Here is a 20,706-nt window from a genome sequence, read left to right on the forward strand (position 1 = left end):
AAGATAATATTTTATGATGAGGAGTGTTCTGCTCTCCTGATCAGCTCCACCTCCTGCCTTCTTGTAGGACCACAAACCTGCTTGCTGGCTCTGGGCAGTGGGGAGGGAGGAGAAGAGCCAGCAAGGGGGGAAATAACCAAAGCCCAAACTTAATTAAACAAGCCAAAATATTGCAAGCCAGCAGCGGAGGGGCCACGTGTTCCCACCATCCCCAACTTTCCACGGAGCAACTTGCCTTCCACCTTCAGCAGGTGGCATCCTCACCCCATGCCTGCACAGTCCTACAGCACAGAAAGGCATTTGAAATGACAAGAGCCAAAGAAAAGAAAGGTCTCGGGTTTCAAGTTCTCTTTTTATTGAAGAAAAGAAAAGAAGAAGGAAAAAAATAGATTATTTTGTTTGTTTGTTTGTTTGTTTGTTTCCAAGTGGATGTTATTCATGTTGTCAGTTTGTCTCAATGTCCTAAGGCAACATCTCTGTATACCAAATATCTCCAGGTACATTGGTGCATCTGTCTTTCCCTCTTTCTCTCTCTGCCTTCCAGGGAGGGGCATCTTGGAATAAATCTGAGTCCATAAGCAAGGAAAAATAACAGGAAAAAAAAAATAACAAACGATGAGGCCAAGAGGACCTTTGCAAGGCCCGTGCTTAGTTTATCTATTTAACAGTCCATGAAACGACCTACATTCTTCTTATTGGTCTGTTTTTCTAACACCTTCGACCCTCTCCCTGGAGACGGGGGCGAGCAGGTTTTGGAGGTGGTCCTTTCCTCCCACGCCCGTCCCACTCCTCAGGGCGTGCAGATGCTCTGCTGTGGAGGGATAAGAGAATGAAGCCCCACTTTACCTCTCCACCTAAGCCATGTGTGGGGCCACCACTTTACCCTTCCAGGGGACCCGCTGTTGGGATGCCACCATACCCCAGGTCATGGTGTGGCACATAGGAGTGGGAATGTCTTCTTGGCCACCGCTTGGTGTATCCCGTCTCCTTCCTTCTTGGATGAGCTGGTGAGAAAGAGGTGGGAGGCAAGGATCAGCGAGGGATGCCACAGACCCTCAAGGCTGGGTATTCCCCAGGGATCGACAGCCAGACCGCATCCCAGCGAGGCTCCTGCAGGCATCCCTTCTTGCGGTCCGCAAACAACCCTGATCTTCTTGGCCCTTTGCAGTGCCTGCTGGGCATCCTTCCACACCTTCTCATGGTGCAGCAGGACGGCTCTTGGAGTGCAGCCGCAGCCTGAAAGCATCTCAGCAGGGTTCACCCCCCTGCAGCCCCTCCCCACCCTCTGCCTCCTCCTCCTCCTCACTCTCTTCCAGGTCCACTTCTTCTCCAGTCCTACCTGGGAAAGCTCGTGTTGTCCCTGAACCTACAGCTACTATACTCTATAAAGTAATATTCCCCCCTCTCTGCTGAGAACAATACAAAAGTTACTCCACCTTACCAAAGGTTTCAAAAGAAACCAAACACTCCTCTCGCTCGGTTCCGATTTAATTTAATCATTTCTTTAAAATGTACTTTTTTGTTGTTGTGTTTTGTTTTGTTTGTTGTTGTTTTTCCAGGAAAAAAAAAAAGTCCCTTTTTCCCTTTCCGCTCAGACCTCTGTCTGAAGGTCAATAATGTCTTGTCCCACCAAGGGAATGGTGGCCCCTGTTTTCTCCCACTCTACAGTTTTTAGTTCTAAGGGAGACTGTGCCACGGGTTCGATGTCCTTTTTAACCCATGATGGTGGGGACTGGACTTTCCTGATTCCTTCCCAGGGTCTCTTGTTTGGTGTCTGCTGTTTTTCTTGCTGCAAGAGGATGAAAGTGTGAGAAAGGAGAGAGAGAGAAAGAGAGAGAGGTTAGTACACATGCAAGAAAGAACATTTTTTCACCTCCTCCTCTCATATCAAAGGCAATTCTTTCTGTGAAACTCCTGATCAAAAATAAAGTGGGGTTTCAATGAAAACTCCACTTGTGGGTAAAAGATTTTCAGAAAGAAAATATAAACTCTTTTTTTGAATTTATATTTTTTTCTGGGGTATCTCTGTTGCCTAATGCCTAGATACTTCAGCTTTCAGCTGAGGTTTTTGCCACTTCTGTTTCCACTGAAAAGCTCAACATGGTTTTGAGAATTTAAGATCTTTTTCTACTTTTACAGAAAATCCCCACCTAGAAATCCAGATTACAATGAGGAGGGTTTTTTTTCTGAACATACATTGACTGCATTTTATATAGATGTGAATACATTCCTTACGTAGCACAGCTATTTATAGGGCATTTAATTGCAGCAAAACATCCTAACTATTTTGCCAGTGAACCCATGCTGTTTGATGGGCTGGATCATCAGCTCTGAAACTGAATGCATTTCCATCAACTCCACACCAAGCCTCCAAGGCTTTATCGACCACCATTAGTCCAGTCCCCTGCCAACATCCCACCATGGATATCAATCCAGAGAATATCATTCAATGTTTCTGCCTATATGCACCAAGATAAGACTGTGGGGACAGTTGAGACTCTGTAAAATGGGTGTATTCTTCAGTGCCTATATGAAGGGGAGTCCATGCAAAGATTTTAAATTAGTTGTTCCACTAAGCCTCTCCCCTCCCCTACCAAGGGTGATGCTTTTCACAGTTAATTATTCCCACAAAACACTCTAGCACTGTGTGAGAAAAGGCTTCCCTGCCTGTGACAGGAGCACAGAGCCCTTTTGAGCCACTTGCCAAAGGGAACGCGGCAGCTAGCGGAAAGGCTGGGAGAAAAAGGCAGCTGTGTGGAGGATGACAACAAGGAGAGAAGTCTGTGGAGAAGAAGGTGAGGTGACAGACATGCAGGTGACATGCAGCACGGGATCATAGAATCATAGAATGGTCTGGGTTGGAAGGGACCCCAAGGATCATAGAGTTCCAACCCCCCTGCCACAGGCAGGGACACCAACCTCCAGGCCTGGAGCTACACAAGGTTGCCCAGGGCCCCATCCAACCTGGCCTTGAACACCTCCAGGGATGGGGCATCCACTACTTCTCTGGGCAGCCTGTTCCAGCCCCTCACCACTCTTTCTGTAAAAAACTTCCCCCTAATATCTAATCTAAACCTTCCCTCCTTTAGCTTTAGTCCATTCCCCCTTCTCCTGCCATTATCTGCTCTTTTAAAAAGTCGAATCCCCTCCTGCCTATAAGCTCCCTTCAGGTACTGGAAGGCTGCAATGAGGTCCCCCCGCAGCCTTCTCTTCTCCAGGCTGACCCAGCCCAGCTCCCTCAGCCTCTCTTTGTAGGGCAGGTGCTCCAGCCCTCTAATCATCCTTGTGGCCCTCCTCTGAACCCTCTCCAACAGTTCCACATCCTTCTTGTATTGGGGCCCCAGATCTGGACACAGGACTCCAGATGGGGCCTCCTGAGGTCAGAGTAGAGAGGGACAATCCCCTTCCTGTCCCTGCTGGCCACTCTTCTCCTGATGGAGCCCAGGGATGAGTCGCAGCTCCACGCTGTCACCACAACAGACTGGTTGAGGGGAGAGGGAGCTACGTGTACGCTGCGGTGTCATGATTGTACTCAGTGATGCTGCAGAGATTGCTGGAGCCCCATAGGAAACCTCAGTGCCCATCCTTTACATGCTAATGCACCTGCCTTAGCTTCTGATTTTGTCCTTTCCTAAGAGACTTTTTAGAGTCTGTGGTTTATCCCACCTCCATACTGCAACACCAATAGGACAGGCACTGTAGCATTATCCCTACAGGGACTGCTTCCCTCATATCACCCAAGCCATGAATTTTTGCTTTCCCAAACTTTCATATACAAAAATGAGGCATGGTTGAAATTGCTACTGCATCCCTGCAAGCTGCTCACAGGGAAAAAGCTCTGGGTTAAGTCAGTTGGTAGCTGCAGCGTGGCAAATGTACTAACCAGGTAAACCTGCTCTTCTCAACACGAAGTGAAAACATCCTGAAATTCTCTTCATTATTTTAATTCAAATGGAGAAAAAGAACTTTTTAAAAGTCCTTTGAAATAGGGGGATTTTTTTCTTGTTTTGTTTTGATTTTGGGGTTTTCTTTAATCAAGTTATGGAAAAACACTGTTCAGGAGAAAGCAAAACACTTCAGTTCTTGAAATCTGAAGGTTTTTCACTGAACTGCATGACACAGAGCTTTTCTTATGCTTTTGGTGTTATTCTTACCTTATTCCATCATGTAAAAAAAGTGGTTATTAATACTAATATGACAGAAAAGGTGATATTTTTTTTTTTACTAACTCCACTACCTATTTTGGAACTTCTCTAAGAACCACTGCAACTAAACCCAGAAACCTTTTTATCTCTGTGTGTCTTAATGAGACAAGCTTGAGACTTCCTGAAGTGAAACTTCTACCTGCAGTGTTTCTGCAGGCCATTAGTCTGCCACAAAAAAAAAGATGCAGCAAGTAGGTACACATAAAGACAAAAGCACATATAGAGCAAGAAATGGAATGAAACAAAGGGTGGGGTTTTTTTTTCCCAAAAGGTGAAGAAAAATGGTTGGTCAGAACAGCTTTTTTTTCAATGAAAAATGTTTTGTTGTCTCTCACAATTGCTGTAATGCCACAAGTTTTCAAAGTTACCAGTGTCCACAGCTGGGTTATTTAACAGAGGACATCACAGATGATCATATGCATGAAGTTCATAAATAATTCCATCTTTTCCCTCAAATGAAAGCCCTTCTTTGAGGGCATTATTTACAGCCACCTTCAGCATCAGATTTTTCTATTCCCAGCCAATGTCTGTTTTAATCATCCCTCTGCCTGCCACACTCCTGACCTTCAGCCTCCCCTTCATGCTGGGAGGATGCACCCAGATCTGATCACATAGACTGATCGTGCTCAGCAAACCTCAAAGCCATTCCTGTTATGGGTTGCTTTTTGAGCTGCTGAGCAAGAGCAGCTGCAAATCCATGTAGGGAACAGAAATTGGGGAGAAAAAAAAGCCACAAAACAACAAACAATTATGAGCTCACATCTATGGCAACGGCCTCTGAGCAGACCTTGTACTAGGGAACAAGATCTAAGGGTTACAATAGTTATATAATGGGGATAAAAACCAGTTGTGAATTATTATGAATGTGTAAATTAAGAAAGTAAGAGAGAATGAAACAGAAAGCATCACTATACCAGTGTATAATTCTAGTCTGCACCTGCACCTTGAATGTTATGTGCACTCCATGAGCTTCCTGATAGAAGGGTATATGGTAAGAGGTAAAGGTGGCCAGTATACAGCCATGAACAGTCATGGGACATGTTCTGTAGGAGGAAAAATTACACTGACTATGACTTTTCAGCCTTGAAAGGAGATTGTGGATGGATGTGAAAGAAGTCTATGAAACTCTTCTGACTTGTTGATGGTAGGAACAGCCTACTGATGTGAAGGTTCACGTCTTCCAGAACTACAGAGCATGATGAGACACCAAGCAGTGCCTAGCCCAGAGTGAACCCCAGGAGCTGGTCCTGCACACAGTGCCCATCTGAACTGCAGACTACCTTTCTGCAGCTCTCTGTTGATGCTCAAAACTTCCAGTTATAAAAACAACGTGGAAGTATTCACAAAAATAACATCCACCTGAATGCACTGATACTATAAAGTGACACTATTCTGTGCCAGGGGGTCTCTGAGCACAAACTACTGGAGTCTTGGAGATCTTTTTGAAGATGTACTACCACATGCTTTATTTTTCCAAGCCACTTTTTACTTTGCCATGAAGATGAGGCAGGGCTTGGGTCTGATCCCATATAGTTATTTCTATCTAGCTTATCAGGTGAGTTATCTAGCTATGACTATGGTGGGCTTAGTGATTCCAAAGATGTCTATTTAGAGGAAGAAGATTAAAAGGAGCCTCAAGAGATCAGCAGATGGAAAGGAGAGGCTTGGTCTTAGCATCCCACTTCTCAGATAAGAATTAGACTTCTCTAGTGATGCTGTGAGTGGAGGTGCTATCTCAGGGGTGGGATGCACTGTCCGTGCACAATGGTGCACCAGCAGCTCATAGAGCTGTGGGCACAGACATGGCCTGAGCATGAGTGCAGAAGGACTCAGTGCCTGGACAGATTTCAGAGCAGGTTAAATGCAATCAGCAGGACTGAGCTCTGGCAAGGATGCTGGGAGACAAAGGAAAGATTTCCCATCTTGGCAGGAGACACCCTGGGAATTGGTAGCAGGCTCCTGGGAACAACCCCCTTTTCCTTTCCCTTGATATGGAAAAGGTTTTTATTGGGTCTTGACTACCAGAGCAGCATATACAAACAGGCACTGGGCTCATGCTTTAACTGGCATTTTTCCTCCAGCCCCACTGTGGGATCTTAGCAATCTTTGCCAGCCAGGAGGCAAACCCTAACTATGCACAGAAATGAAAAAAAAACCTGGAAAGAGGGTTGTGTAATGAGGCTGTAAAAGGCGCCAGTGCTGGCCCAGGGCCTGGCACCTCGGAGGCAGCCTGGAGTGGCCCAAGACAGGAGTTGAAAGTGGAGCCTGCTGGCTGCTCTGCCAGTAACTCACAGAGACAGAGACATTACTCTGGCTGGACACAGCCCTGTTGGGGAGGGGGAAGTGTGTATCAGTTCCTGCCTGGTGCCAGAGTGCTCTGTGAGAGGGGAGGGGAGGAGGGAAGGAAAGAAGGGAAGGAAAGAAGGGAAAGAAAGGAAGAAACAAAGGGAGGAAGGGAAGGGAAGGGAAGGGAAGGGAAGGGAAGGGAAGGGAAGGGAAGGGAAGGGAAGGGAAGGGAAGGGAAGGGAAGGGAAGGGAAGGGAAGGGAAGGGAAGGGAAGGGAAGGGAAGGGAAGGGAAGGGAAGGGAAGGGAAGGGAAGGGAAGGGAAGGGAAGGGAAGGGAAGGGAAGGGAAGGGAAGGGAAGGGAAGGGAAGGGAAGGGAAGGGAAGGGAAGGGAAGGGAAGGGAAGGGAAGGGAAGGGAAGGGAAGGGAAGGGAAGGGAAGGGAAGGGAAGGGAAGGGAAGGGAAGGGAAGGGAAGGGAAGGGAAGGGAAGGGAAGGGAAGGGAAGGGAAGGGAAGGGAAGGGAAGGGAAGGGAAGGGAAGGGAAGGGAAGGGAAGGGAAGGGAAGGGAAGGGAAGGGAAGGGAAGGGAAGGGAAGGGAAGGGAAGGGAAGGGAAGGGAAGGGAAGGGAAGGGAAGGGAAGGGAAGGGAAGGGAAGGGAAGGGAAGGGAAGGGAAGGGAAGGGAAGGGAAGGGAAGGGAAGGGAAGGGAAGGGAAGGGAAGGGAAGGGAAGGGAAGGGAAGGGAAGGGAAGGGAAGGGAAGGGAAGGGAAGGGAAGGGAAGGGAAGGGAAGGGAAGGGAAGGGAAGGGAAGGGAAGGGAAGGGAAGGGAAGGGAAGGGAAGGGAAGGGAAGGGAAGGGAAGGGAAGGGAAGGGAAGGGAAGGGAAGGGAAGGGAAGGGAAGGGAAGGGAAGGGAAGGGAAGGGAAGGGAAGGGAAGGGAAGGGAAGGGAAGGGAAGGGAAGGGAAGGGAAGGGAAGGGAAGGGAAGGGAAGGGAAGGGAAGGGAAGGGAAGGGAAGGGAAGGGAAGGGAAGGGAAGGGAAGGGAAGGGAAGGGAAGGGAAGGGAAGGGAAGGGAAGGGAAGGGAAGGGAAGGGAAGGGAAGGGAAGGGAAGGGAAGGGAAGGGAAGGGAAGGGAAGGGAAGGGAAGGGAAGGGAAGGGAAGGGAAGGGAAGGGAAGGGAAGGGAAGGGAAGGGAAGGGAAGGGAAGGGAAGGGAAGGAAGGAGGGAGGAAGGCAAGAAGGCAGGAAGGCAGGAAGGGAGGGAGGAAGGCAGGAAGGAAGGGGAGGGAGGAAGGCAGGAAGGAAGGGGAGGGAGGAAGGAAAGGGAGGGAGGGCCCAGACCCAAGGCTGAGGTAAAGGCTGCTGTTGTGCAGGGAAAACTGGAAGTGCTTCCTCACTCTGGTGCCATTCAGAATCTCCTTTATTCAGCCTTCATTTTGGCAGCACACCTTTAAGGCAGAGAGAAAGGATTTGGGACAAGAGGCATTTAAGATGCAGTGCCAAGCAACCCCTCCAGATCCCTAACAGTACAGAGGCAAAGTGCATTGAGATAAACCACACAAGCCTTTCCTCCAAAGCTAGTCCTGGCAGACTGCACTGAGTCATAGAATCATAGAATGGTCTGGGTTGGAAGGGACCCCAAGGATCACAGAGCTCCAACCCCCCTGCCACAGGCAGGGACACCAACCTCCAGGCCTGGATCTACACAAGGCCGCCCAGGACCCCATCCAACCTGGCCTTGAGTCAGCTCATGGTGGCCATGGAAAGGTGAGCTACTTTGCATGGTGGCTCTGTGCTGCCTTCAAAGGTCTGGGCTGGCTCCATTCCAAGTGCAACTCTTTTGCTTAGGAGTGGGAGCAGTGTATTGCTTAAATACAACATAAATACTGGCTGCTCTAAGATACAGCTGTCATTTCACCCTTCAGTCAAAAATGATGAAATGTGTAAGATGTGAAGCTGCATCTCCTTATATTTGTTTTGTTTTCCTTTTTTTTGTTATTGTTGGTTGGTTGATTTTGGTGTGTTTTTTGTTTTCTTTTTAATACCCAGTTTTTATAGTTACCCTGAATAACCTGAAGAGGAATTCAGTGCTTTCTACAGGGTGCTCTGGGGTTACTCCCCTAGAATCAACTACTCCCATGCTGTTTTCATTGCCTCTAGTGTCAACTTGAAGGATATCTCATGACCCAAATGGTCTCTCCCCACGACACTGATGACTCTAGGACCAGAATGAAGTTATTCAGAGCATATAGCAGGGAATTTGAAAGATAAATGTGGCTCATGCTGTCTAATCTATCTTCAGATCAATGTCGATGAAAAGTGATTAGAAAATGGGAAAGCTGTCTTGGTTTTTTTACAGAGTGATAAATTTTCCTTTCTGTGTTGGAAACAAGTAGCTTCAGGTCCTTCATTTTATGCTACAACAATAATACTTTTTACTTTTTTTTTTTTCATTTAGGATTAAAACAAAATAAAAGGAAGTGGCTGTGTTCAGAATTTCATTAAAAAAAAAAAAACAAACTAAAAACTCTGTGGGTTTAACTTCCAGTCATGGAAATCAGTTAGGAAACTTCAGATAGCCAGCATATGCAGGGTTATAAAAATGTCTTCTGCTTCTATATTCTCTTAAGTTCAGATGGTCTAACATGTAGGGGTTCCTGTCAGCCAGATTTGTGAGGCTATGCACAGCTGAAGGTGACCAGGAAACAAATGAAGGAGCTCTTTGATAGATCCTATGATGCTCTTTCAATAGACTTGTGAACCATCCTTTTGCAGAGAAAGCCTGTGGTCCCATCAGCATGGGGAACAGGCTATTGTCCAGGCTATTCTTGACATATCCAGCTGGTTAACTTACCATCTTTGTTTGGCTAATTCCTATAGTCTACTGAGAAGCCCACTCAGTTTGGTGGACATGGAGAAATCCTGAAATCATTCAAGGCTTCCCTGTGCCTCATGAAGACACCTAGGGACTTCAGGAGGAGACCAAGAGCACCCAAAGCACAATTCTTTATAGGATCTTTTGGGTAACCAGTCCAAACAATTAGGAGCTGAAATCTGCTGGTGGAAACAGCAGGGTTTTGGAGCAGCTGATGGCTGGCTAGCATCAAAAGGCACAGCAGGGACTGGTAACACAGAGGATACGTGGAATAAGAAGCATCTTTGAGGAATTCAGAGGAACTGATGCCTGATATTTGGGACACGAGCTATCAGATGATCTACAGGAGGAGCTGAAGTGCTGATTGATGATATATTTGGACATCCGGTGGCTGACAGATGGTTTGTGGCTGAGCGAATTAAGACTTTGACGTCATTTTCATAACAGAATTTATTGTAGCAATTATTACACTTTATGTAACATTCCTCCCTGTAAAAGTTACCCTAATTGGTCTTCTAAAATCTGGCAGTTACCAAAGCCTTTAAGAAATGCAGAGAAGTGGCACAGAGAAGACCCCCTATTTGTAAGTGGAGCTTCCCTTGCAGAGGGATGCACAATGGGAGGAACACAGCCTCCCAAGTTTCTAATTCCTCAGTAAGAAGTGAGCCTGTGTTTAGAGGTTCCCATGGGCAGGAGACAAGTTTTTCCACCTGGAAGCAGGGCTGCTGGCTACCAGCTGGCCAAGTAGTCAGCAAGCATGGGACTTAATTCAGTCATGCATCAGAGCATGTCAGGGGGACATACACACCTTAGTAGGAACGACCTGCACATACAGACTTGGAAATCAGGAAGAGATTTCCCATGCTGAGAGGGATTTGAGGTTCTTGGTCAACAGCAAATTAAACATGAGTCAGCAGTGTGCTCAGGCAGCCAGGAGGGCCAACCATATCCTGGGGTGCATCAAGCATGGCATGGCCAACCAGTCCAGGGAGGGGTATGTCCTGCTCTACACTATGCTGGTGAAGCCTCCCCTCCAGTACTGTGTGTAGTTTTGGGCACCAAAGTACAAGAGAGACACAGAAATACTGGAGAGTGTCCAGAGGAGGGCAACAAGGATGGGGAAGGGTCTGGAGGGGAAGTCTTAGGAGGAGAGACTGAAGTGCCTGGGTTTGTTCAACTTGGAGAAAAGGAGGCTGAGGGGAGACCTCATGGCAGTCTGCAGCTACCTGACAAGGGGGAGCAAAGGGGCAGGTACTGATCTCCTTATTTTGGGGACCAGGGATAGAATCCAAAGGAATGACATGAAGCTGAGACGGGGGAGGTTTAGGATGGATATCAGGAAGAGGTTATTTACTGAGAGGGTGGTCAGGCACTGGCACAGGCTCCCCAGGGAAGTGGTCGCAGCACTGAGCTTGACTGAGTTCAAGAAGCATCTGGATGATGCACTCAGTGCCCTGCTCTGACTTGGCTGTCCCTGTGTGGAGCCAGGAGTTGGACTCAATAATCCCTATGGGTCCCTTTCAACTCTTATATTCTTTGATTCTATTGATTAATATTCCTTTTTTTCTCACTACTCTGCAGCCAAAGCAAGTGCTGGTTGAACAGGCATACCTTCCAGGTGTTTGAAGAGGAAAGCTGAGAAAAATCTTGACCTGAGAAGAGAAAGTGAGCAATCAGGCCAGGACACAATCATAGAATGGTAGAAAAGCCTTTGTATCTTTGTATCTTTTTCTACTGGGTCTTCAACAAGTGCTGGTCCAAGCCTCACAGAAAGATAGGCCTGGATTTGAGAGCTAGATACTGTGTCCAGTTCCCATATATGAATGCTACAAAAAATCTATCCAAAGCAAAACCCATTTGAGCTGCAGAGAGCTAAACGAAGCAAGTGGCTAATAAGCAAGAAGGAGCAAATCAGAGAGATTTGCAGAGCTCTGTTCAGCACAGCTCTCACTGACCTCTGCACAAGAGCTGCTGTTTAAAATGAATGCAAAGCCAGACGATGGCAAGGAGAAAGGAATATGTATGTGATTCAAACTTCTCTAATGGAGCTGGATCAAAGGACTCCCACCGAGGGGGAAGGCAGGAGTGTCACTTCCATTGCTTTCAAAGCTGGTGCTAAAGGGTAGAAGAAACAAAGCTCTTGCTTTCTTTAAAGGTTGCAAAGCCTCCACTTTCGTACCATGCTGTTGCAGAGCATGTGAACCCCTCCTGATGTCCAACCCAAGCACTGGAATTTCTTTAGCAATTAACTCACAGGGAGGAGCAGCATTGGAGATGCTTTACCTTGACAATAGAGATCTGGAAGCAAACCATTTCCCCTGTAGCACAAAGTAGTTTGAAAATAGCCACTGCCTGGCTTTAATGTGGATAGCTCCCAGCTGCTGGAATTTAGACTTTGGGAAGCATGTGTATTTAGAGGGAAACAGAGGGGAAAAGATTGCATGTTGGAGCTTACTCACTCCCAGCCAAGTGAGAAAAAACTTCTAAATGGAGAAACAAGCTTTAAAAGAAATTTCCAGTGATGGGTTTTTGATTCATAGCGATGGGGTAGCTGAAGAACAACTCAGAGTGATGGGAGTGAGTAGGAAGGAAGGACTCTGCTGTCTTAGTCAGTACCAACCTCATATTTGAATATGCCTCTGGGCAGTAAAATGTGCCTTAAAGCTGCTATGAGGAGACAATTACAATCTGTGTGAAGCCACTCACTACTTACTGTAACTTTAAAACATGGCTTGGTGGATCCCAGACACCAAGAGTGTTTAATTTTAATCACCTAGGATACATAATGTGAATGGATGCTTTTTCATTGCAAATCCTGCTGTGGTTGTCTCCAAACTTTTTGTTCCTTTCATGTTTCCTGGCTGCAAATAAGCTATCTAGGGGATAAATATTCAACAAGCACAGCTTGCTCAGGGTCTACACCAGCTTCCAGTCTGGCCTGGGATAAAATGGAAGGGCAACAGTGTGCAAATTCTACAGATAGGCTGACTGCAAGGAATCTGGGAGGAGGGTGAGCAAAGTAAACCTAGATGTTCTTAAGATACTCTTTTTGGATTCAAAGTCCCTTCAGGTAGAAAGTGATAATGTGTCCCAAATTCCAGCATAACAGGAGTAAAGGAGTCTTGCCTACAACTCTATAATCTCCTTTTGAGTAAGAGCTAATTTTTCAAAAATCACAGAGACACAGAATCGTAAGGGTTGGAAGAGACCTCCAGAGATCATCAGGTCCAACTCCCCTGCCAAAGCAGGTTCCCTAGCTCATATTACACAGATAGGTGTCCAGATGGGTCTTGAATATCTGCAGAGAAGGAGACTGCACAACCCCACCTGGGCAGCCTGTCCCAGGGCTCTGTCACCCTCACTGTGAAAAAGTTCTTCCACATATTGGTACAGAACGTCCTGTGCTCCAACATGAAGCCTTGTCCTATCCCCACAGGCCATAGAAAAGAGGCTGGCTGTTTCCCCAGGTGTCCCACACTTGAGATATTTATAAACATTAATAAGATCCCCTCTTAGCCTTCTTTTCTCCAGGCTGAACAGCCCCATCATCTCCATCCTCCTTGGTTCACCTGAACTTGAAGACTGCAAGGGACAAATTTACCATAGCCCATGATAAGGCCATAAAGACATCTGTTACTTCATTAAAAAATTGACTTTTCAACTTGCAGTTATCAGATTATGCTGTATGTATGTCAGTGTGCTACCATCTTAACTCACTGAAAAGTTAGCTTTGGATAATAGTGCCAACATCCATGATTATTAGTTCATAAATCCATGACTGAGTGAGACCCCTCTCCTATGCTGCAGTGAAGAGGCCTGGGCTTGAGTGGAGTTGGATATGTGATGTTGTATGATTTGAACATGAATCTGCTGGACAACATGATTTAAGTTAGGAGTAACTGAGCATGATTCCAACGTGGGCATTTTTATAGTGGAGGTACATGTGTAAGAAATGAAAAATCCAAGTTTGTTGCCCAAGGAAGGCCAATTCTGCATCGTTGTACTCTGAGACTTGAGGTACTTTAGCATCAGCAGTGTGCTTTGGTTTGTAGCAAAATAATTGCAGCAAACACTGCTGGAAGAGTGGTTCCTGGAAATGCATTAAATCTGGTCAAGTGATTGTTCCAGAATACTTCTTGCCTACCTCTGACATACCACCCTGGCAAAAATTGCTCATTAGTCAACTGATGACAGGTCAAGGAATGACAGCAGTGGAGGTGCACTGATCTGAACAGAACTTGGATTCGTCTCCAGATCCTGGCTGTAGCACTTCTGACTTGAACAGTGATGTGTGATGTCTACCTGCAGTGTTGCACAGGGCTTTGCATCACATGGATGCTTCCACCCTGTGTCCTCCAGTGCAAGGGAGAAGAAAGGTCCCTTGGAAGGACTCCTTGACCTCTGGGTGAAGGGAAAACAGTATTTGTCCCCAAATCCATCCTCATGCTCTTAGGATGAGACACAAGCCCAGAGGCATTTGTCAAGACTGCCTTTGACAGGGGTTGCATCATTCTCACACCAGTAATGCCTTTCAGAAAAGGACCTTGTAAAGGAGGAAAACTGAACAGCTCAAACATGCAGGTGTCCCTGACTGTTTCCAGCTCTGTCATTAACTGCTTCAGGACAGTGGATAAAGGACAGTCTTCTTTACCTTTCAAGTGTAGGCTTACCCAAAGTTTAAATGTATCAGGATACTTAGGAGGAATATATGTGCTGGTACAAACCTTCAGGTCTTTGCAGAAGACCCCTTAAAATCATGTTCTATGACTGAAGCTGGAGAAATTCTCAACAGTAAACACATGTGGTGGTTGAATTTTCAACCCCTCTTCCTGAAGAGGCAGAACAATGGTTTCTTCCATTTTCTGTTTGGGCTTCCTTCAAATTTGACAATGTAGTATCACATCTGAGAGGAACTAAGTATATGGTGTGATAGGGAAATCAGTTCTGGCCAGTGCACTGAAGTACGGGCAAGATTAGCATTTACATAGAATCAGGGTCCTAGAATGGTTTGAGTTGGAAAGGACCTCAAAGACCATCTAGTTCCAACCCCCCTGACATGGGCAGGAACACCCTCCACTAGCCCAGGTTGCCCAAAACCTCATCCAACTTGACATCAAAAGAAAACCCAAACCAATCCCTAAAAAGAGCCAGCACCATTCCTAGGAATTTAAAAGGAGGACAGTCCTATGTAGACATCTAGTTTCAGCAGCACCTTCCTGACCTTGGAGTTGAAGGAAGAGAGACAAAAGTGTGAAGATTAGAAAAAGTGGCATATCTTGGAAAGGACTAAGAACAACAGAACATGCTGCCAGGAGAGGCTGGGAAACTGCCAGGGCTGCAGAGAGAATTGGTAGCTTGCTTTTGTGGTTGCTTATTTAAAAGGGAAATCAAAGAGACAGCCATGCAGGCAGATGGACTAGACCCAGTTAACCACCCCTTCTGCTCACGCTGCTAGGTTGTGAAAGGGTTCAAGGGTATTCCAGGATGCTTATGACCTTGTTCATGCCAACAAGGCGAGGAGCTTCCTACAGGGGAAGAAATGTATCTGGATTCATGCATCATGGAAGGGTTTGGAACAGGTCTATGATGCTCTTCAATGTAGAACGAAAGCCAGACTTACGCTAACGTTAGTTTTATCACTCCCACCAGAAGAAACACTCCATCGTTTTATAACCTAAACATACATGAAAGAGAAAGTTTTCTTTTGTAGTTACTTTAATCCCTGGTATCTGCAATTTGCCTTCTCAGGGCAAGCTGAAGATGGGGCATGATTTCCAGTGGTGTCCCCAGCAGCAAATGGTAGAAAAAGGGGTGAAGAAAGCTATTTATTTTTCTTTGTACTGCTTTGGATGTTTTTAAACCAATACCCACTACTGACTTGCCAATAGTGATCTTTGCAAGCTCAACCTCCCAGGTTACATCCAAATAAAAATCACAACTTGAAAAAGATTGAGTCAATATGCAAAGGCCACCTTCACAGCTTCTCTCCAGCAGTTCAAAGCTCTTTGATGCTGACACTGGCAACTTTAATTCTAGGTAGATGCATCTCTGAAATGCTCAAAACATCTCAATCTATAAAAACCTCCTGCAATCATATCACAGATTAACTTTTACATGGCATTTAGGCATTTCTGATTTTACAGCAGTCTCATACCTAAATAATGGGGGGGGGGGGGGGAAAACAGCAGAGAGATGAAATTCAATAAATGCATTGGGATTCTGAGCCAACACAGCCTCCTTTGATCTGAACATGTCTGCTGGATTCACTATCCCTCTCATTCTGTAACACCGGAGAGCCCATAATGACACCTTGTCACACACAATCAAAAGTAGGATTTGCTGGGACCACATCTCCAGAGCGCAGCACAGCAGTGCTCTGAGATCTGAGAGCAGACCAAAGGCTCTGCAGTGCTCTGCTTCCACCAAGAACCAAACCAAACATCTTGTTCAATCACCTTCTCAGGTCTGGTCTTGCCTCTAAGGAACTCCTATCAAAATAAGCCTTGCTAGTGCCTTCTCAGCCACACTGCAGGTGAGTGTGCATCCTAGATCTGACTTTGCTTACAAATGATCAAGAATATTATAAATAACCACTCTTCTGAGTGCAGGCACAATGCAAATTTAATTTCCTACTGCCAGTCTGACCTTGCTGCTTGTTTTTCCTTTCTGCTGGAGTAGATACACTTCCTTGCAACCTTTTGGCTCTTGCTCAGAAGGCTCATTAACGGGCTGAGACATGGGGGATGTGCTATCAGCCTCCCTTACTTGCATTATCTACATCACTTACTACACAGGCTCCTGATATCTCTTTCTAGTACCATATCGCTGCCCCAGTGAAAGGCTGCAAGGTCTCTCCTTCAGCCTGCCTCCCTCAAAGTCTCTTCTTGCCCTGGAATTTTGCTCTTGCCAAGGAAAGCCATGTCTGTGGCAATCAGCTGCTAGAAATACCCTCATGCTACATTTAGTCACCATACAATCTCTAAGAAAGTGCTGCCACCATCACAGCTTAAATCTCATTGCTGTGGCTTTCCTAAATAACCATGTCCAATGCTGCTGCCTTGGCTTCCACCTCAGCCCCAGCCAGTGGGACAGAAGATTCCTTTTGTCCCCACCTTCTGCTTTCTCCTCTTTCCAACTGGATTTTCTCAAGACTGTTCTGGTTTCCAGTTCCTAGCTATGAGTGGATGTATGGGGCACTTGGAGATGATCTGAACAGGGATGCAAAGAACAGACACGGACACAGGGAACAGAGACAAGCCAGAAAACACAGACTCCATTCACCATGAACAGACATGAGGACAAACATTCTCCTTCTGGGCTGCGAAGCAGCACTGGTAACTTCTGTGACTCTGTGTCCTTTTTGGATGTAATTGGGCTTGTTGCAACATGTATAGACAGAAAATAAAGGTAAGGCATTCAGTGAGGGCTCCTAAACCTTCTTGCTCCTTCCCAAACTCCTGCTGGTAGCTAGGGAGCTCTAGGAGGTGATGGTTCTGCAAGTGTCTGACTAACCTTGCTGTCCGTTGTCGGAGACTCCTTCTCCTTCTCTGCGTGCTGGAGTTTTCTGTTCAGGTCTTGGAACATGTCTTGGTGACGTTTTCTTGTGTGCATGATTTTCTGAAGCAAACACAAGGGCCAAAGGTCAGCAAATCCTATTCAGCTGTACAGAAAAAAAACATGTTTTCCCCCCCCAAAATGACATACAATATCAAAACCTGCCTGTGTCCCTGCAGGTGCAATTTGGTGTGCCTGAACTACCTTCCAAGTTCACTGAGGACCCACTGGCTTTATATTCAGGATTAGACAGTGGGAGAAGTGGGCAAGACTCATTTTTGACCTTATGGTTAACCTAAACCTGCAACTTAACAATTGTTTATGCTGCAGAATTTGTGCTGACTGGCAATGTTCTACCAGCTTGATCTAGGAAGCTTTCTTTACCTTTTTAACTGATACCTGACCCCCCTGTCTGTTCTCAGTGTGCCTCCTTTGCAAATGCATTCAGAGTTTGCCCAAACAAGTACAATTTGGCTAGAAGAATTTCAATCAGAAACTATTCCCCAATTTCCTTTTCTTGGTGTTTCAGCCCTTCTGCATTTCATTTCTACCTTCTACTGCCCAGAAGGAGCAACAAGGAGCCCAGAAGGAGTCCAACAAGGACTTCCCTTTACATGTAAAAACATGGTGAATTGTCTTTCTTGTGCTCTGCCAAGGTGCTATATAATCAGAGAAGGTGGTTCAAATAGTTTGGGATCAACTTGAAGTATCAGTTTAGATGTACCCATGGAGACTCAATTTCAGACCAAGCTTACAATGTGGGGCTCTGAAGTGATTTTAGTGTTAAGACAACTCCTCATGGGACCTTAACATAAGTCTTTTGTGGACTAAGCTAGCAGCTTTGGAGGGAAAGGACAGCTCTGCCAGGAAGGATACCATGGTTACACTTGGGATAGCTGCACTACCTCACAGTAGCTTCATGGTCTCTCTGTGAACAACTGTTTTTTTCAAAGCTTACCATTCTGTGGGATAAGGACAGACAATTCTGCACATGCAGTATAAACCTCTACTCAGGCTGATTCTTTGAGGTTCATTAATAGCTGGGAAAGACAAGGGCTAATGATGGAGTTGTGACAGTGGGTGTGTATTAGCTTTCCTTTCTGTTAAGGATCAGATGTTGTGCACAAAAGGTCAGGCATTTTAGGCCACCAACCAAATGTACATGTGCTTTCCAAACAGCAATGTGGAGTGGTCACCTACTACTCCATCAGGTCTCCGTAAGCATTTGGCTAACAAAGGAGACAGTACAGGCCTTGGGCAAGCTGGTGTGGAATCCTGCTTTACAAATGTTTACACAGAAGCTACTGCTTCATAAATTAAACATGTACCAATATAAATCACCCATTTGTTTAGATGCATGGGGTGAGCCTTACTAGGCATGCAACACAACTCTTTCAACCCACTGTTTTTAAACCCTCCAAGAAGCTCTTTGTGGCAAAAGCAGCACTCACACAAAGGGGCCAGGAAGAAAAGAAAGCAGTGTTTATTTCTCTTATCTTATCCCTAGAAAAGTACATTCAGAGAGGGATGGACTCACCTCAAAATCTAGTTCTGCATACCGGGATTTCCGCCTCTGCATATTCAAGAGAAAAAAGAGAGATGGGTGAAGGTTAGCAAAGGTTGATGCTGCTGTGTGGGCACAAACTCAACCACACAGTAGATAAATCAGGGAGTGTTCTTCTCTTTTTATCTTATTCCTACACCTTTAACCTGTTTCTCTGGCTCTCCATGAAGAGAAGTGCCAGAGGGATCGCTACCAAACACACTGACCCTTGAGGAGGGTTGAGCATGGGAGTTTGGCCAATTTAAGACTCTGTCCTAGTTATGAGCTTGCAGGTGGTTCACAGAATGGATAGCAGAGAGGCTCAGCCAACTCATCTATTGCAGCTTTTCTCTATCAGTCATCCAAGACTGAAGTTTGGACAGCCATGGCTGAGACCTGGTCTCTGACAATAGGCATGAAAAGGGCCAGATGCCAAGAAGTGATAGGACAGTGGGTAATGGTCTTAAGCTGAAGGAGGGTAAGTTTAGATTAGATATTAGGAGGAAATTATTAACTGTGAGGGTAGTGAGGTACTGGAACAAGATGTCCAGAGAAGCTGTGGATGCCCCCTCCCTGGAAGTGTTTTAAGGCCAGGGCTTTGGGCATCCTCATCTAGTGAAGGATGTCCCTGCCCCTAGCAGGGGAGTTGGAACCATAGGGGGCATGAGGTCACTTTCAACCCAAAGCATTCTATGATTCTATAAAATATAAGTGCAAAAACCAAGCCAAACATCAGTCTAAGATCAATGATCTAGGGACAACTGTTAATATATGCAGTGAGTTATCATAGGTCAGGAGAAGGCTGCACTTATGCAAAACCTCAGACATCCCACTGATGCTAAGATCACTGTAGGCCAAGCCTTAGGGACATTTTACACCTGTGATCACTAACATTTTCTCATCTGTATTATGACTGAAGTCATCAAAAAGAAAGAAAGAGGCAGAGAATTGAAAAAGGTAATGCAAGCCATGTGCCTTGCATTAAAATGATCAGTCTTTGACAAACTAACATTTTTACTGGACTTTGCACTGCTTGTAGGGCTAAAGACAGTCCACCCAGCAATGGAACACGTCTGTGTAAACTGTGAGGGATTTTAAACATTAGATTATAAAATGGTACCCCATGTCAATGATCCTTTATGATAATATAACACAATAATGGCACTGCATGGTGGGCTGCATTTGGCCTACGGTGCTTCTCTTGAAACACCTGGTGTGGCAAACACTGGGGGCAGGACATCATTCTGGTCTGAGACCGAGACTGTAATTCATGCACTCACCTCCAAGGAGCTCATGGAGAGGGTGGAGACAGTCTCACTCTTGGACACCACACCTGAATTCCCTGAGTCACCTGTGTCACACAGGCTGTTGGGAATCTGTGACTCATTGGAGATATTTTGTGGAGCCAGCTGCTGCTGCTGTTGTATCATGGGGGAACCTTGTACCTCACTGCAAGTCATGGTTACAGGCTCCCGTGGAGGACTCTTAACAACAAAGCCTGGGTCAGTAGCCATACTGAGGTGAATGAGCCGTGTCTGGGGCATCTGGTCAATATTGATGCTGTATTTGCTCTCATCTTTGGGTGGTTTGGCCCGTAAGGTAGATGTGTTGGTAGGCAGAATGACGTAGCTTGTGTCCAGCGTTTGCTCTTGCGCCCGGGAAAGTTCTGAGTCCAACTTCTTGAAGATGTCCCCATCACAGATGTAGATGGACTTAGGTGGCTGGTTCTTGTCCTTCTTCAGAGTGAGAGTGTGATTGCTGAACTCATTCAGGTTGATGGCCCCCAGGTAGTGTGGTGAGCCCTGAAGATGCATCTTGGAGACGTTGGCTGGAAGACTGTTGAAGTTTGATGACCCCTTCTGGTGGTTGAGTTTCAATTTCTCTTCATCTGGCAGTGATGGGCGCTTCAGTGTTCCTGTGATGGTTGAGGTCCTGCAGGTGGTGATGTCTTTATTCAGCACTAGGGAGACAGATAACAATCCTTAGAACCTCACCTAGCTTTTTATTAATACATCAATATGTCTACCACAGTCACACCATGCTAGAATGTTCCAGTGGACCTCTCAGGAAGAGGCTATGGTGGCAAAACAGAGTCTTATATTGGTTTGGTTTGGTTTTTAAATCCAGGATGCTGAAGAAAACTAAAGCTAGGGAGGAAAAAAAAAGCTTTCTCATTTTGAGACAGTTCTCCATGATGCAAATTTTCCAACAACATCATGGCCAAAACTGTCAACTAGACCTACATGT

General features: G+C 45.9%; 1 protein-coding gene across 1 annotated transcript in view; it reads right to left on the minus strand.

The window, feature by feature from the left end:
- Window positions 1–1,591: 1,591 nt before the first annotated feature.
- Window positions 1,592–20,706, minus strand: part of ADGRB1 (adhesion G protein-coupled receptor B1) — a gene marked incomplete at both ends in the record, with an annotated part of 216,676 nt that continues 197,561 nt past the window's right edge. The window contains 5 exons of the mRNA XM_084279731.1: window positions 1,592–1,789; window positions 14,983–15,036; window positions 16,875–16,979; window positions 18,454–18,489; window positions 19,740–20,419. Coding sequence (XP_084135857.1) covers window positions 1,592–1,789; window positions 14,983–15,036; window positions 16,875–16,979; window positions 18,454–18,489; window positions 19,740–20,419 — 1,073 coding nt within the window. The remainder of the gene's footprint in view (window positions 1,790–14,982; window positions 15,037–16,874; window positions 16,980–18,453; window positions 18,490–19,739; window positions 20,420–20,706) is intronic.

This window comes from Gallinula chloropus (genome assembly GCF_964237585.1).
Source record: "Gallinula chloropus genome assembly, chromosome: 2".
In the NCBI taxonomy this organism is placed as follows: domain Eukaryota; kingdom Metazoa; phylum Chordata; class Aves; order Gruiformes; family Rallidae; genus Gallinula; species Gallinula chloropus.